At 32.8% G+C, this 16,504-nt stretch overlaps 2 protein-coding genes across 5 annotated transcripts in view; one reads left to right on the top strand and one right to left on the bottom strand.

The window, feature by feature from the left end:
- Positions 1–4,243: 4,243 nt before the first annotated feature.
- Positions 4,244–11,105, top strand: LOC123693703 (myrosinase 1-like). 2 transcript variants are annotated; one of them, XM_045638901.1, is made up of 9 exons: positions 4,244–4,384; positions 5,776–5,867; positions 7,361–7,629; positions 7,714–8,118; positions 8,239–8,541; positions 8,626–8,760; positions 9,081–9,187; positions 9,496–9,631; positions 10,822–11,105. In XM_045638901.1, the coding sequence occupies exons 1-9, from the start codon at positions 4,341–4,343 to the stop codon at positions 10,843–10,845; spliced, it is 1,515 nt and encodes a 504-aa protein (XP_045494857.1). In that variant the 5' UTR covers positions 4,244–4,340; the 3' UTR covers positions 10,846–11,105. The 2 variants fall into 2 exon arrangements, with proteins under 2 accessions (XP_045494857.1, XP_045494864.1); XM_045638908.1 differs by lacking the exon at positions 10,822–11,105 and adding an exon at positions 9,882–9,996.
- Positions 10,873–16,504, bottom strand: part of LOC123693731 (transcriptional coactivator yorkie) — a 26,234-nt gene continuing 20,602 nt past the window's right edge. The window contains exons 3-6 of one of the 3 annotated variants that reach the window (XM_045638937.1): positions 14,856–14,996; positions 14,620–14,777; positions 13,973–14,257; positions 10,873–13,539 (exon numbers count right to left, since the gene is read on the bottom strand). In XM_045638937.1, coding sequence (XP_045494893.1) covers positions 13,444–13,539; positions 13,973–14,257; positions 14,620–14,777; positions 14,856–14,996 — 680 coding nt within the window. In that variant the 3' untranslated portion in view covers positions 10,873–13,443. Of the gene's footprint in view, positions 13,540–13,972; positions 14,258–14,619; positions 14,778–14,855; positions 15,000–16,504 lie in introns of all 3 variants that reach the window. The other 2 variants (XM_045638933.1, XM_045638945.1) reach the window with 2 other exon arrangements.

Below are 16,504 nucleotides of genomic sequence, written 5' to 3'. Positions count from 1 at the left end.
TACTATCCTCGTAACGCCCAGATACCTATTAAAAGGCATGCAGCTCGATAGTGGTACCGGCCCAAGCTGTTATCCAACTTTATGACATAAACGCCCACGGTACCTTTTTAAAGGTATCTGACAGTATCTGATTTGAAAACGCCGTAACATTTTAAATTACGCGCCAAATCTAATTACTGTTTTTTATCCGGCTATCGGTCAATTAACTAAAGCTGGCATGTTCACAGTACTCACACTTATGCAATTTCACTTACAGTATGTTCAAAAATAAATGCGACTCTAGTTTCATTTTAGAAAATATTCAAGTTTTAGACTGGCTTGCATATTCGCTCGTCTTTTAATTCTATTGAATATGCTTAGGATATGTCACAACTAAGCGCTCTAAAAGATTTTCCGCAAAATTTAATTACGGATCAACAACTTTACGAACACTTCCAAAGAACACATACCGCAATAAGACATTGGTATTCAATTTTAAGTAAGAACAACCGATATCGTTTGTAAATTAATGTAAATGGTGATAACTCTGATTATTAATTAGTAATTTGATTTTTGAAAAAAAAAATGCCGATTTTAGTCAAAATTTATATTTTTCTAACAAGATCCTTATCATCCAAAGGAGGATGACCACGGGTGGTATCGGTAAAATTTGAGTTGTGCCACGTATTCGTGATATTGTTAATTCCTATTTGTATTTGTAATGATCATATGTATCACTATTAAGTCTTAATTATACCGGATAAATTGAAATAATATAAAAAGTTTGTGTTTTGAAACATGTATGACCACATATGGAATCGGTAAAATACTAATTGTGTCACGTGTTCGTGATATTGTTAATTCCTATTTGTATTTATAATGATCATATTTATCACTATTAAGTCGTAATTATACCACATAAATAGAAATAAAAGTAAAAGCTCTTGTTTTGACACATATATCTATCTCTCTTGCAAGCGTCCTGCGTCTTATGTCATTCTATTTGAAATGAATCTTGAATGAATGTGTTCGACGCAATGTTCGACGTAATTTATTTTGAAATAGGTAATGTTTATTACGATTTACTTTTCACATTTGTCTTGTAAATTGAATTGAAATATTACATATGTTATAAATGTAAAACTTAACGTTCATCGTTAGTTTAGACTCGATAAAGTATTTTTTTGAAGTGTTGAATAAAACTATTGTTTTATTTTTATTGTCGCGAACTGCGGATTATTTATATAAAAACTTTAATCGTTTCTAAAAGTACTAACATCAAGCGTTAAATTGAGCTATATTTCATCTTGACACAATAAGTTTGATTGCGATACCAAGTGCCATAGTCACTTGGGCAATCTCCAAATCCACCTTGGTGAGAAAAATTGACATTTGTAATGAAAATGAACAAAAAATTAAATGATTTTATTAAATACTGTAAAATAGTATATAATTCTTCCATTTACTGTATCACAAAATTCTTCATAGATTTTTAGATATTCGTACTACACCAATTACATCACCCTGTATTTATAAACAATTGCAAAATATGACACATACATAGGCCGGGAGATACTGACACAAAATTTCGGGTCATTTGTAACAGAATGGCGGTTCTACAGAGGTCTTATTACGCAATGACAAAAAGAAAAATGATGGTCAGAACGCTGGTACCGGCGGACTAGTCGCGTGGGCGTAAGTCACACTCGTCGGATAAGTAAGACCCCTCTAGACCGCCATCCTGTTACAAATGACCCGAAATTTTGTGTCAGTATCTCCCGGCCTAACATGTGCAATGTGTAAATGTGTTGACGTTCCAGCTCTTCTTAATATACTTATACTGGAAAGTATGTTTTTGTCTATGGTTAAGCAATAGTGCCAATAGAAAAATAAAATATATGTAATTTCCGGCGAAAAGTCTGGCCATCTCGACTGACTAGAGGACGTGGTAAGTTCAATCCATGATTATTGATGCAATCTTAGGTTTTTAACTGAGAGTATCTTACTCTGCTTGTTGACAAATAAGTAAATATTATAATTACATTTAGATTTACACGAAAATAAAGAACATGCGTGTAAAATAACCTCGTAAAATCTGGATACCTTTTAGAAGGTATAAGAGTATTAACATATTATTGGATTTTAAAAGGTATAAGGGAATAAACTACTAATCAATTTGATTTGCCTTTGCAACTTATGATTTAGACCGTTTTCTCCTTCATAATATAAAGTAAATTATTTAGTCTGTTACAGAATCTTTTAGTACCTATCCTTTTCAGGTAACCCAATGAGAGATGAGCAAATAGATGAAGCTTAAATCAGTCAGATATAGAAAAGTATGAACTATTTGGAGATGAGGATTACAACATAAACCAAAACCAAGAAAGCTCTTCCAGTTCTGAAGAATCTGAAAATAATAGTTTTTTTATTAAAAACCAACTCTTATTTGCAAAATTAAGTATTTAAAAGTTCTATAGAAATATTATATCAATTTACCTACTATCATTCTGATTTTAAAAGGTATATGGGTTGCTATTATATAGTGTTTTTGGGTCCAATTTAGAAACTTGTTAATTTTTGCTTCTGTCATCTGTTGGATGTGGATTTCTTCTGATAGAAATCCTAAAACACGTGATAAACTAGCCTTTAAAAATAATAAGTACAGAAAATAATGATCATATTGTTCAAAAATTGATATTTTTTTCTCAGATTGGAAGTGTGAGATATGTTTTTGGTCATTAAAATTTTGGAAGACATGTATTAATCCAAATATTTATGTTCATTGTGTTTTGTAATATAAAATAAACCCTATATTGTCTACCGCTAATCAATAATATCAAAAATACGAATTTTGCGAAATCGGGTTTTGTAATACATTAAAGCCCATATGCCTACATAAAGAACTAGCGGTCCGCCCCGGCTTCGCCCGTGGTACATATTAACGTTTTCTCTACATAAGAACCATCCTCGTACTTCAAGGAATATAATAAAAAAAGAATTATCGAAATCGGTTCAGCCGTTCTCGAGTTATGGAATTACAACGAAAAGTGGCATTGATTTTTATATATTAGAATAACGAATTTGGGGTTATTTAGTGTCTCAAAACCTTCCACTGACATACATTTACATGCAGAAAAAATCCCACGCTCATACGGAAATAATAAGGCACTTTTTTTAGATTTCATCACCTCTGGGTCCGCACCATGTGAACCTTTTAAAAGGTACTTGGGCTGCAAGCCAATGTTTGGTAAAAATAGCCTGGGCGTTACGAGGCTATGTTAGTATAACAATGAACTATTAAAGTCATAGTCGCGGCCAAGGCTAAATTCTGTATTGTTTTATCCTAGTACTAGGCACTAGCTGGAGCCTGCAGTGTCACTCGCATTATACCTTGTTAAATATTTTATTTTCTAATTAGGTATTTTAAATAAGTATATTTAGTGGATAGCTGAGTAATTTCGTTTATTAATTTCATTTCTTGGAAGGAGGTATCATATATATAGTATATATGGTATATATTATTATATACCATATGTAAGGCAGGTACAGGTATTATAGTTAACTACATAGTTACTAAATGACTTAAACGACTAAATGACTTTTTCCTTTTAATCCTAATATCCTTAATTCTTATGAAATATCAGAATAAAATGTAGAATAAGTCCCTATAGATAACATCGGCTATACATATGTTAGTGAAAGTCCCGTCAAAATAATTCCAGCCGTTCCAGAACAAAAAGACAGGAGAATTACCATTTTGGTATATGTACCTACTTTATATAGTATATTGTATATATATATAGTATATTTATATGCATTTAGTAAAAAACGGTAATTTTACAAGATAAGAAGACATACCATTTTTTCGTAGGTATCTAGTGTAGTTCAAGGTAAATAAAATAATAAACTTATTAAAATAGACCCCGATAAAACCACTAATTAATTATCAATTTAATTATTTAAAAAATGATGCATTGTGTAAAAAATATCATTTGCAAAATTTACTTAGTTAGCAACAGCAATAAAAAAAAAACGATAAGATGTTGTGCGATATAAAATTGCGTTGCCGTACTTAAGAGTATCCCCTATCAAGAAAAATAGATAAATAGATTTTTATCATTATTATCATGAAACTTAGTTAGGTACATTTTCTGTATACTGATTACATGCTTCTTAAATCAAACGGATTGTGGGCGAAGTACATTTCACAAAATACTTACAGGTAAGGATTATCTCTGTACAAAATTGACATTATCTGAAATGAAAAACTCTCGAGATACCAAGAGACCGCCATGTTTAAAAAGAAATAAAACATTGTTGGCGCGCTACAGTGCGGCAGAGAGAGGAGCCGTCATCACACGATGGCGTGTTTGACTGTTTTTGTTGTTTTGGCTTTAGCCTGTGGGTAAGTGTATAGGCATTGTTCAAACTTAATTTTAATACCATTTTATCGTGCCTCGCAGATAAAACAAATGCTCATAACTAATTGAACACAAGTCAACTTTCCCACGAACGTTTTTCATTTGTTTTATTCAAAGACAGAACAGAGTTGACAGTTAATTTGCATTTACAAAATTAAAGTAATATATGTTTAGGTATAAAATATATTCTATTCTGATATGTGATAAAACTATCATTTATTTATTACCAATACACTCATCCCGTTCCAAAATACAAAAAATATGTATTTAAGGTTATCTTTGAACAAGAGGTCACATTGATTGATACCTCAGTGTAGGTATAGATAAAAAAATAAATTTACATTTAACATTCAAAACATGTTCATGATTCATGAATACTCGTCTATAGTCTATAACCTCAGGTTCACTCTATAAGTATCGCTTTCCATCGATAACAGCTCGTTATTTGCAAATCATTGTACCTATCAACACAATATGATCAATACACTCCAACACACGATAGTACAAAACAGACCTTGCAGCATATATTCAAATAAAGTCTATTTTGCTTATTAAAATAACTAGATCTATTCCCATTAATGTACTAATGATATTTTACCAAACTACTTTATATAACTTGCATACCCATATATTTATCAATAATGTTCCCAATTAATAATGTTGCGAATATAGAAATTACAATATCTAAATTCTTAACATCAAAGTTCGTAATAGTTGAATTGTAATTTTTTTTTAATGTACATAAGTACTATACATTATTTTTCATTGTTTGTTTGTTTGTATTGGCTGGGCACTGAAACTATTGGATCAATTTGAATTTTCTTCCACTAGCACATAGGTAGCATAAGTGTTCCTAAGTGACACAGGCTATATTTTTTATCCCGGGTAGAGCCGGGACGAGGGGCTAGTTATTAATATAATGATAAAATTAATTTAGTTTACATTTAACTAATAAGTTGTAAGATTAAATAATTTAACACACAATTAACCTACACGCATTGTACACGTCATATTATGACAAATTTGAATTTATTTTTGTATGTAGAGTCAGAGCTAGCGCGCAAGAGCAACTTTTGTCTCTCCCGTCAACTCTATAGGAAGTTGCGTCGCTACGTGCGCGCACTTTCTTACTAGCCCATAAAGTTGATGGCAGAGACAAAATAGTTGTGGAGACAAAAGTTGCTCTTGCGCGCTAGCTCTTAGGAAAAGAAGTTCGTTTCCAGAGATTCGATGCGACGATTCTTTGTTCAACTTTTTCCTCTTATTAGCTTAGGAGATAAGACTAATTTTAACCGAATCCACTAATTTTAAGCCTTTCTAAATATAATACAGATTTATGTGCCATCATTGATCACGTTGAAATGTAATGTTTTAGGAGTTATGCTGAATACACAAAGTTCCCAGAAGGGTTCACTTTCGGTGTAGCTACTGCTGCTCACCAGATCGAAGGAGCGTGGAATGTTAGCGGTAAGTAAATTGATTGGATTTCAAAATTGAATTCCATAATCATAAAGACAAATGCAAATCTAACAAGGTTAATTATAGGGCTATTAGGTTTTTAATAATCCTAAAGTAGCTTAATATTTTCCTACAGTTTAATAAAGTTTTATTCAATTTATCAAAAGGCAATGTTTCGTGATTACAAGTACCTTAACGTAAAGTATATGTACAAATCCACTCAATTATAATTGTTCAAAAAAGCGTCATGAAAGAATTAGGTAGAGCTAAATGAAATAAGTAGGTAATAGAGTTTTAAGGTACCTACATAGTTTGCTATAGAACTTTACTAATCATACTTTCAACTCCGTATGTAATGTCATTATTATTTTTAGTAGTGGTATGGAGTTAATATCTTTTAAAAGCCCTTATTAATTCTCAACAATAAAAGTTTGCAACTGCCGTCTTTTTAAATGCGCAACGACATCCGTTCTTTCTTAAAATAGAAATAGGACATAAAAAAGATATATTTATTATTTGAATTCCGTAGGTTACATAATTTGTTTTGTTGTTCTGTCATACATCAAAGAAGCTTTAGTATTATCTCGTGCGCTGAGTGCTGTCGATCAAATCTTTATCAGTGACCTTAACCATAGTTTTATTATTGATTCTTAAAAAGTCATATGACGAGATATGGTCTAAGATCCGAATATAAGTCGAAATGCAACGGCGTGATAATAGAATGAGACCAATTTTATAATAAATTTAGTGTATTAAAAAATGTATTAAAAATGGGTTGACTGGGAAAATCCTGGACAGGACATTTTTAATGAATTACTTAAAAAAAAACATTTTTTTTTTAATTAATTGTAGTATCAACATAATAAAAAAAATTATAATAGACTTAAAATATGAAACCTACAGAATGTGCATACATAGTCGTTTTCTAATATTTACCGGGACAAACGGCTAGGTTGGCAGGTATAAACAGTTATGTCGGTACCAGTTACTTTCACTTTATAGGATGATGAAAAAAAAATTATGTCAGCGCTGTTTTATTACAAAATTGTTTTATTATCTCGAAACTGCAATTAATAAAAAATGAAAATAAAAGATTTTTTAATAATTAATAAAAAATATCCTGTCCAGGATTTTCCCAGTCAACCCATTTTTAATACATTTTTTAATACACTAAATTTATTATAAAATTGGTCTCATTCTATTATCACGCCGTTGCATTTCGACTTATATTCGGATCTTAGACCAATAGTAGGACACAGGAAAAATGCCACGATGATGTAAATAAAATACTAATAATATGTAAGCCATTATAAGTAACGCATAGCAAAAAATGCATTATGCATACGATATAGGTAGTCCTTAATCTAGCTACGCACTAGTTCTAGACACATTAAATGTTTATACTAAGGCCTTCACCAAATACAGGAAAAGTAAATCTCGTTCCAGTGTCCTTTTAAATTTTACTGAAATACAATGATTTTATAATAGCTCTTTGCAAACAGGAAAGTCTGAAAACGTATGGGACCGTTTAACGCACACGCAACCTTGGATGGTGGCTGACGGCACTAATGGAGACATCGCGTGCGACTCCTACAACCGCTACAAAGAGGACGTTGAAGAATTGGCCTATCTCGGAGTAGATTTCTACCGATTTTCCTTTTCTTGGGCAAGACTGTTACCTACTGGCCGCATTGATGAAATTAACCCCGATGGAGTTCGTTATTACCACGACCTTCTGGATGCACTCGCTGAGAAAAATATTGAACCTTTGGTAATAATCCTTTCGACTTTGCATTTAAAGAGTTCAATAGTTGTAAAATACAATTTTATAATTTAATATTATCTTCTGTTTCAGGTTACATTATTCCACTGGGACTTACCGCAAACTCTTCAAGACTTAGGAGGCTGGGCAAATCCTAAAATGGTTGACTATTTCTACGACTATGCTGATTTCTGCTTCCGTGAATACGGTGACAAAATTAAATCGTGGATCACTTTCAACGAGCCGTATGAAATTTGCGAAGATGCCTACGGAGATGTGAAGAAAGCACCGGCCGTTGACAGTCACGGAGTTGGAAACTACTTGTGCAGTGACAACCTTTTGAAATCTCACGCTGAAGCGTATCATTTATACAACGAAACTTACAGACCCAAGCAAGACGGTAGGATAATGATCTCGATCAACTCTATTTGGTACGAACCTAGTGATCCCAATGATCCTGAACAAGTAGCTTTAGCTGAAGTCGCCAATCAGTTCAAGGTACCACCATACTATTACATATTTCTTCCAAAAACAATATAAAAGGAGCTACTAAATGTCTTAATCTGCGATGTAATGGATTAGTCCTTTTAAAAACCACTGTTCTTTTCTTTATTTCAGTTCGGTTGGTTTGCTCACCCAATCTTCACAGAAGAAGGTGGATACCCATCAGTGATGGTGGAAAACGTTGCTCAACAGAGCCAAGCGGAGGGTTTGCGTAAATCGCGTTTAGAACAATTCGACGACTACTGGCTTAATCGTATTAAGGGCACATCAGACTTTCTTGGCATTAACCATTATACTACTCACTTAATCACTGGCCCAGGTGTTGATCCCACTGCAAAATCACCTTCTTGGTTAAAGGACATTGGCGCTGTTACTTCTTTGCAAGTTGGAGAGTCAACTGCTTCTGAATGGTTCAGAGTAAGCATATGTCTTTTATGATAAGTAGTTATAGGCTCATTTTGAGGTTATAAGGTAACTATACTAATGAAAGTTTTTTCTCAGGTAGTGCCTACAGGATTCGCAAACTTACTGCGTTGGTGCAAGAGCACTTACAATGATCCTCCAATTTACATTACTGAGAACGGTTACTCCGATCGTGGAACCTTGGAAGATTACGGCCGTATCAAATATTTTAATGTGAGTTTATTAAAATAAAAATAAATAAAGGAGAGAATAAGTTATTAAACCAGTGGATTAAATTATTATAGCTAACTAACAAATTCGTGTAAAGGTCACCATGCACCACGACCACGGATCACAATGATTGGTCACAAGAAATCGATCCTTAAAAATATACTTAATATTATATTTAAAAAGTTATTATTTTGATACAGGTACAACAAAATAACGTATATTTTGTATTCAAAACGACGAGAACGGGAAATATTTTTTTTTCTAAAATTCTATGCCTTTTCATTTATCTCTAGAACTTACATTTACATTATTTCTCATTTCAGGATCACTTAAGCGAAATTTTGAATGTAATCAACGACGACGGCGTCAAAGTGCTCGGCTACACAGCCTGGACCCTTATGGATAACTTTGAATGGAGAGCTGGATTCTCGTTAGTAAAAGATAATTAGTAATTTATATTTCCAATGTTTTTACAACCGTATCTTTTATCTTTTTTCTTCATATCAGTATTAAAGAAAATCATATTAGTTAAACCGATTATACCTAACTCACTAAAGGATAAGTGCAAAATGATTTGGGAAAATCATTGCTTCGTGAATCTTTTTCAGTTTCATCGCCCAACTAATAATAAATTGAAGTGATACATTTGTACACCTCACGAAAAAGTGCTTCACACGGAAGTGTTGAATTATTATTAATTTTATTAAAAATGCCATTTTTGTCATTTTTGTTTCACAGAGAACGCTTTGGCTTTTACCACGTAGATATCACTGACCCGAACAGACCTCGGACTCCAAAACTGTCAGTTGAATATTACAAGAAGCTCATCGCTAACCGAGAGTTGCCTCAAGATGATCGCTTTAAGGAACCCTCAGTACGTATTATATTTAATTATTTTAATAATTGCTAATCACTAATATTTACTGCTTAAATAGCAACAATAGGTATATTTAATTAAAGTATTTATAAGAACAGGTAATATTGTATAGTCCCTACAGGTTGCAGGTTATACAGTAATCTATAAGTTCTCCAAATCATTACGTTTATAACAAGAAAGTATTTTACTATAGATAAATTAACGCTTTGTAGATAATAAATTATAACTATTTATTTGCTTTCAACAGATGAGGAGGCGGTACTAACTTTTCTGCAATGGTAAATAACGCTTATTGCTACACTTTATTATTAAAAAAACTTCCTACATACAGAATACATATGTATTAAATTTATTTCATAACATCCGAGTTTATATTTTCGCGTAACCCCTAAACCTTTTCCTTCTTGCCATACCTACCTTCTACTTAATATTTTCTGTAGGTGATTCTTTATGCAACATTTTAGTATGCCTTACACATACATGGCAATTATTTTAATTCATGGCTGCTTAAATATATTATTTTATTTTATTTTGATCACTAGAATGTACTGTAGGTACCTAAAATGATCAACTAACGGATCAAAAACTTTTATAACACTACGTCTAAAATACACGGACATTCGACAAATAAATTTGGCACATTCTTTAAACATTTATTACGAGAACACATTTAACAGCATATGATCAAAGATCAACTGCATACAATGTACATTAAAATAAAAGGTAATTTGATGCCAATCTATTAAAATAAATTATTTTAGTAAGTTTATTCCAATAAATAATAATAGACTCACAGTGGTACGTAGTACTTTAATGTATTTACTACACATTTCAAAATATGTATGTACTTTTATACGTATAGGTTTGGTTATGGTTTATAATTTTAATTTTACGTATATTATATTATGCCTTTGTGAGTTCACTAATACACTCACAGGGAAATATGCAATAGGCATTTATAGCAAATATTATAAGTATACTAAGTATATATATGTATATTAGTATTCTAGCTATAATTCTAGTCTATGCTAGCCTACTCTTGCCTATTCCACTGTAATTATTGCATGGAATAATAGAGCATGTATTTACAAATATTGAGTAGCATTGCTGACATAGCCTTTCTGCGTTCTTTGACTACGCAAGAATAATAAGAACTATGTGTATTTAATAAGAGTTAATTTTTTCAGACACGTCTAAAAATGGAACTATGAGTTGGAAGAAATAAAAATAACAATGGATATATTTAAACAAATATTTATTTAATTCATATCAGAATTTCCAATTATATACAATGAAATTATTGAAAGTGGTTAGCGAATGATATTAGATATAATTTCATTGTTATAACACTGATATACGTAATGTTATATACACTACAGAGAAAACTTGCATGTGTTGTCAGACTGAAAAGATATGTTTGTAAAATAATTAAAGACTATACTTAGAAATAAATCATATAGTTCACTTGAAATATTGTTCCGAATATTATTCTTTTAAAAGCCAGAAGCACGCTATATGACGCGGCACCGGCGACGCACAGACGGTAAGCAACATGGAATGTTTCTTTTAGTTTTGTCGAAGTAGCGACGACCTAGTAGGACTAATAACCTTTAAGCAAACATCTTTTTATTCGGTTGGTGGTAGCTGTACTAAAGAAAACTGCAGCATTGAAATGAAATACATATTTTCAAAAAAAAATAATGTTAGCACATAAGTAAGATATGAAAGAAAAGTTTTGTGCGCACTGCTATAATATTACACAACATGCACATTCACAGAAATACGTGACAATTATAAAGTTGTTAACTTAAACGAGATTAATACTCCCCTACGCATACATTCCTACTAAGTTTTCGCTATTGGCTACACACTGTAGTGTATTGTTTTGTCTCTTAAAAAATAAGTTATAACGCAGCCATAGCTATAAACATTCAACGACACTGAAGTCACTTCATTACAATCTAAAAACCTAGGTACGAGGAAAGAAGCAAAAGTACAGAATAATGAACCGAACAATATGAGAAGCATCATTACTTACGAGATATAAAAATTAATACACAACAAATACAAAATAAAGTACAACGAAGACATCTACAGAGTACAAAATAAAATGTATAATAAACCCAGCACCGTTACAACTAATTATAATAGTTACACAGTTGCTATTTAAACACTATTTTATCATAAATGAAGATTACATTTAAGTCTTACAAGAATAAAGTACATTTACTAATATGGCAAAGTTTTCAATGTAGCATTTTTAAAATAAAGACCTAATTTTAATATTACTGAATTCATACAAACTCTAGAGACTAGGTGGGCTAAACGTAATTTTGAAGAGTTTTGTTAAGCCAATGAGTTATTTTTAAATAAAGTGAGTCGACTACGTAGCCACAAAAATAGCCAGTGAATAGTCGTAAATAAAATTGACCTACTTCGATACTGCACTTTCATAGAAGTATGCAAATGTTTCGGCTTTAACCAAGGCAGAAGCACGTGCTCGGCCGACTGCGGGTACGTTCAGCGGACGACCCTCTCATCTCTACGACATAGTAACCTAGCGGCACCCTCTCACACACGCGAAAGATAAGAATACGTAGTCCACTGCGAACTAAACATTATTTATTAACTTAATAGTTGCCAAAATATTTAACTACGTCACGATAAACTAATCTAAATCATAATCTCGAAAAATACACAAGGACGGTGTAAGTAGACAAAAAAACGTTACTACAACACATACGGTACATAAGTAGTTTTATTCTGTCCAAACAATACATGAATCGATGTAGATCGTTCGGTAAACATTTGTAGAAATATATCTTTATTATTACCTTAATAATAACACAATAAATACATTTTATAAAGGCACAATAAGGCACTGTTACGTCGAGATGTTATCACAATCAAAGTTTCATCGATAAAGTTATTACATTGTATAATCGTCAAAATTGACACAACTACACATAAGTCTATTCGAAGGATAGGATTTCCGATAGTCTCGATCGGGAAGAATAAAGGAAACCTAGCTTGCGAGATTATAATATAATGCAATATGGCTCCTTTCAGCGGGGAAAGAAGGTAATGCAAGACCGCTTCATTTTGATATATGTTGGCATAGAGGAGTACCTCAATTAGTATTTACAAATGACTAGCCATCCAATATAGCAGTGGCTAAAATACTTTAATACTATATTCTTAGTCTTATAATTCAGAACAAACATGCAACTCCAAGATAATGTTAACAATGGACTGATATGAATTTTTCCATTTCTGAAACGCAACGCAATTCTTTATTATTAATAAGGCCTATTATGAGTCTTTAAAATGGTATCATATCTGATATCTGAAATTACTTGTATCTGATACACAATACATTATATTTTGTAATACATTAATTGAATACAATAAGTAATAGGTATTATTAGAAGTTTCCATCTCTTTCCAATAAATGCAGAGATTTTACAGCTGAGGCGATTGTCTGTAATTTCACGAAAGTGGTTTGAAATATTAAGTCGAATTTTAAAATAATTAGTAAGACATGAGTATCATAAGCCTAGAAACTGAATTTAAAAACGTAACGATAATAATATTACCTAATCGATACTTTATTTTGTGCACTGATTAATTAAAGATATTTCCTTCAATTAATGTATTACGAATTAATCACACGAAACCACAGCTTCCCAATGAACTGATTGTCACTTTTGATGGTTTGCTTGGTAATTGCCATGAATACTATTCGTCGGTAGCTAAGTACGCTTTACGCAATAAGTTTGTGAGCATTGTACGTTTAGTCGATAGACTGTCTACAGCCAAGTCAACACGTTGTCCGGTTTGTTTGGTGTCGAGTTGATCAAAGACTGCACGTCGTCTAATAATATATCATTTGTAAATTCCCCCAACTGAAATGAAATGGTTTATAGTTAGATATAGTATTTATGGTGAATAATATTTATATATTATAGCTGGGACTGGACTACAACCTGGACTTAATAATATCCACTCATATTTATGTGAATGTTTTATGGGTTGAACACGAAAATATCGAATAAGTATTTGAGGTAAATATTGTGCCATTGGTCAACAATGGTCCAAACCTTGGTCCAAACAATAAGATAAAGTAAGGGAGCATTAATTTGAGCTTTGAATTTTTTGTTGGTATAAACAAAATTTTGCTTCCTGGTGCTTATGTGGCGCCATTATTTTTTTCTAGTAAGTCACTTATGACCAAAACTTTTAAACATGTTTAATTTTGCAATCGTAAGAAAATGGAACAAATGAAAACCTCGAGATAAATCTTATACAAATTCTAACAATATAAAACAAATGGCTTACCAAGTCATCAGTATCGCCTAGTGTTATGTCCGCAGTATCAAGATTGGCTCCGGCCTCGCTGGTGCAGTCCATGCGGTCGTCCATGCCCAGGAAGCCCTCAGGAGTATGTGGCATTGAGTACGACTGCGAGACTGCCATGCCCAGCCCACTGTCCGCTGATTCCTGACGCTGGTGGTCGTTCAGACCGGGTAGAAAAGGATCCAGGGATAGGTCAGTAGTGGCCGCTCCAGTGCTGTTGGCGAGCGAAGACACTATGGAGGATGACTGCCGCGCCATTAGTTCTTGCTGGAAGTGATATGTCTTCGTGGTTAATACAAAATATAGATGGACAAATAGTTTATGGTAGTGCGAAGCTGGTTTGCAATTTTAAATGCTACCTAACAATAAAATTGTCACTAAAAGAATGGAGAAACTTATTGCACTATTGAAATTTTAAGCATTAGAACCGTGACCAGAAAATATCGATTTGAATTTCAAATCCACATTTCAAACAAGAAAGTTTTGATGTACAAAATCGTATTTATTATCTAAATAATATTAAAAAAATATCAATATCAGTAAGCGTCTCAAGAAACAATTTTCTGACACTTGTAATTTCTTAAAACTATTCGCGACATCTTCAAAGTAAATGTGAGGAAAGTGCAAACCTGGAGCCGTATCTCCTGCTGGCGTTGTTTCAGCCGTTCACGCTCGAGCTGTAATGACTGCAGACGCAGTTTCTGTTGGCAAGCTTGCACCGATGCGTTCGCCCACCCGCCGCCCGCCGCTCCAGCGTTCGCCGCCGGCGTGCGCTGCAAATGTTGTGCTGAAATAACAAGGAAAAATATATCAACACCGGCTCAAATAAATCACAACGTTTACCTATGTAAGTTGATTAACTTACGTATTCTAGGATCGAACCAAGACGTTGTGCGAGCGGCGTGATTTATAAAATATATCTCTCCCTCCGGCGTCGTCGCTTGCTCCCAACCGTCCGGCAGCGGTCCTAGAGGGTCGGTGGTGGCGGTGCTACTTGTACTCTTCGCTGCTGAAATCATCAAATGCCTCCAGTTAGTAAAGTTTCCGAATAAAGTATGAACAGTTTCAGCTACGACGTTTGAATTTCTCAACAGCGACTAGTTGCAAGCCAGCAGTAAATTATGAATTGAATGTACGCACACGTGATTCTGAATCAAGTTGGGATCGGGAAGGTCATCATGCTCGTTCCAAGAAAATTACGGCGCAAAACACACGCCAGCGGCATCGACATGCTAATATCATTTCCTCGGAAAGTGTATATGAGACAATATTGCTCAACGAAAGGCGAAGTTTCGGGTAGTTTACATGATCTATTGAATACATGCCAATATGCCACGCCATGTCGGTTTGTGCTTTATGTTAGATGTGTATAAACATCGCTCAGTTTCGTTCATTTGATTCTGCTCTACGCCTGCTCGTGCTCCGCCTCGTTTATACAGAGAGCTAACATGAATCACCGCTAGTAGCAGATGCGCCTTGCCTCAAACCCGCTCATACATTCATCTCTCCTTCAGATTTTATATATGTACATCACGTGTAACAAAAAGTGGTCATTCATGAACAGCGAACTCTATACAACATTAACGTGCGTTGCTATTAATTGTAATCAACATGACTCGACAGTATTGGCGCATCGAGAAAATACGATTGTGAAGTGTTTAACAAAGCGCCATTTTAATGTGTTCTTTATTGATTTTTAATTTTACCAAACAAGTCAGTAACTATTTAATCATATCAATATACAATAAATTGAAGGTTTATAAAGATTTGGTATTTTCATTTATTGAGTTACTTAAATCATTTATTTATTAATAGAACTTACTTACTTACATTTTGTATAGTTTTGATTATTTTGTAGGAAATTAGTAGGAAGAAATACATATTTTATTTTATAGATTATCATATACGTACCTAGCTAATATTTATGATGACGAACGTAACAATTGTGATTATTTTTAAATATGTTTAATTACATCATAAGTGATATAAATGCAATGAAACTACATTCGTAGGTAGGTATGTATCCAATTTTGTCGTATGGGGAAATACGCGTTGTTAACTATAATTAATTATTTTACCTTCCTCTAAATTTTGTAATAAATAATTATTGTTATTGTAGCTAATTTACGTCATTTAAAATCGAGCATAGAAAAATAGAGCATAGGTGTGTAGGCACCTATTAGATTTATAATAGGTACCGAATTTAATTTACATAATATAACAAAACACATTCCTTTATTTAAAAATAAAATATATCTATTATAGCGTAATATAGAAGCACATAATACCTATCTAATTTTATTACAATGCTAATTGTGAACAAACATTGCACTAAACTAATTACGCAATTTAGAGGCCATTATCAATTACATATTATTCGCAGATTGTCGCTAACTAAATATTTGAATGATTTATACATTTACATGTAAAAATAACAAATCTATTTCAATGAATTAGTGAAAAACATGAAACAATGGATTTATCAGTCTTTAAGCGTAATTTGATAGGATTCTT

Source organism: Colias croceus, chromosome 1, assembly GCF_905220415.1.
Source record: "Colias croceus chromosome 1, ilColCroc2.1".
NCBI classification, from domain to species: domain Eukaryota; kingdom Metazoa; phylum Arthropoda; class Insecta; order Lepidoptera; family Pieridae; genus Colias; species Colias croceus.
Note: the sequence above shows the minus strand (reverse complement) of the source record. Positions and strands in the feature narration are given on the sequence as shown.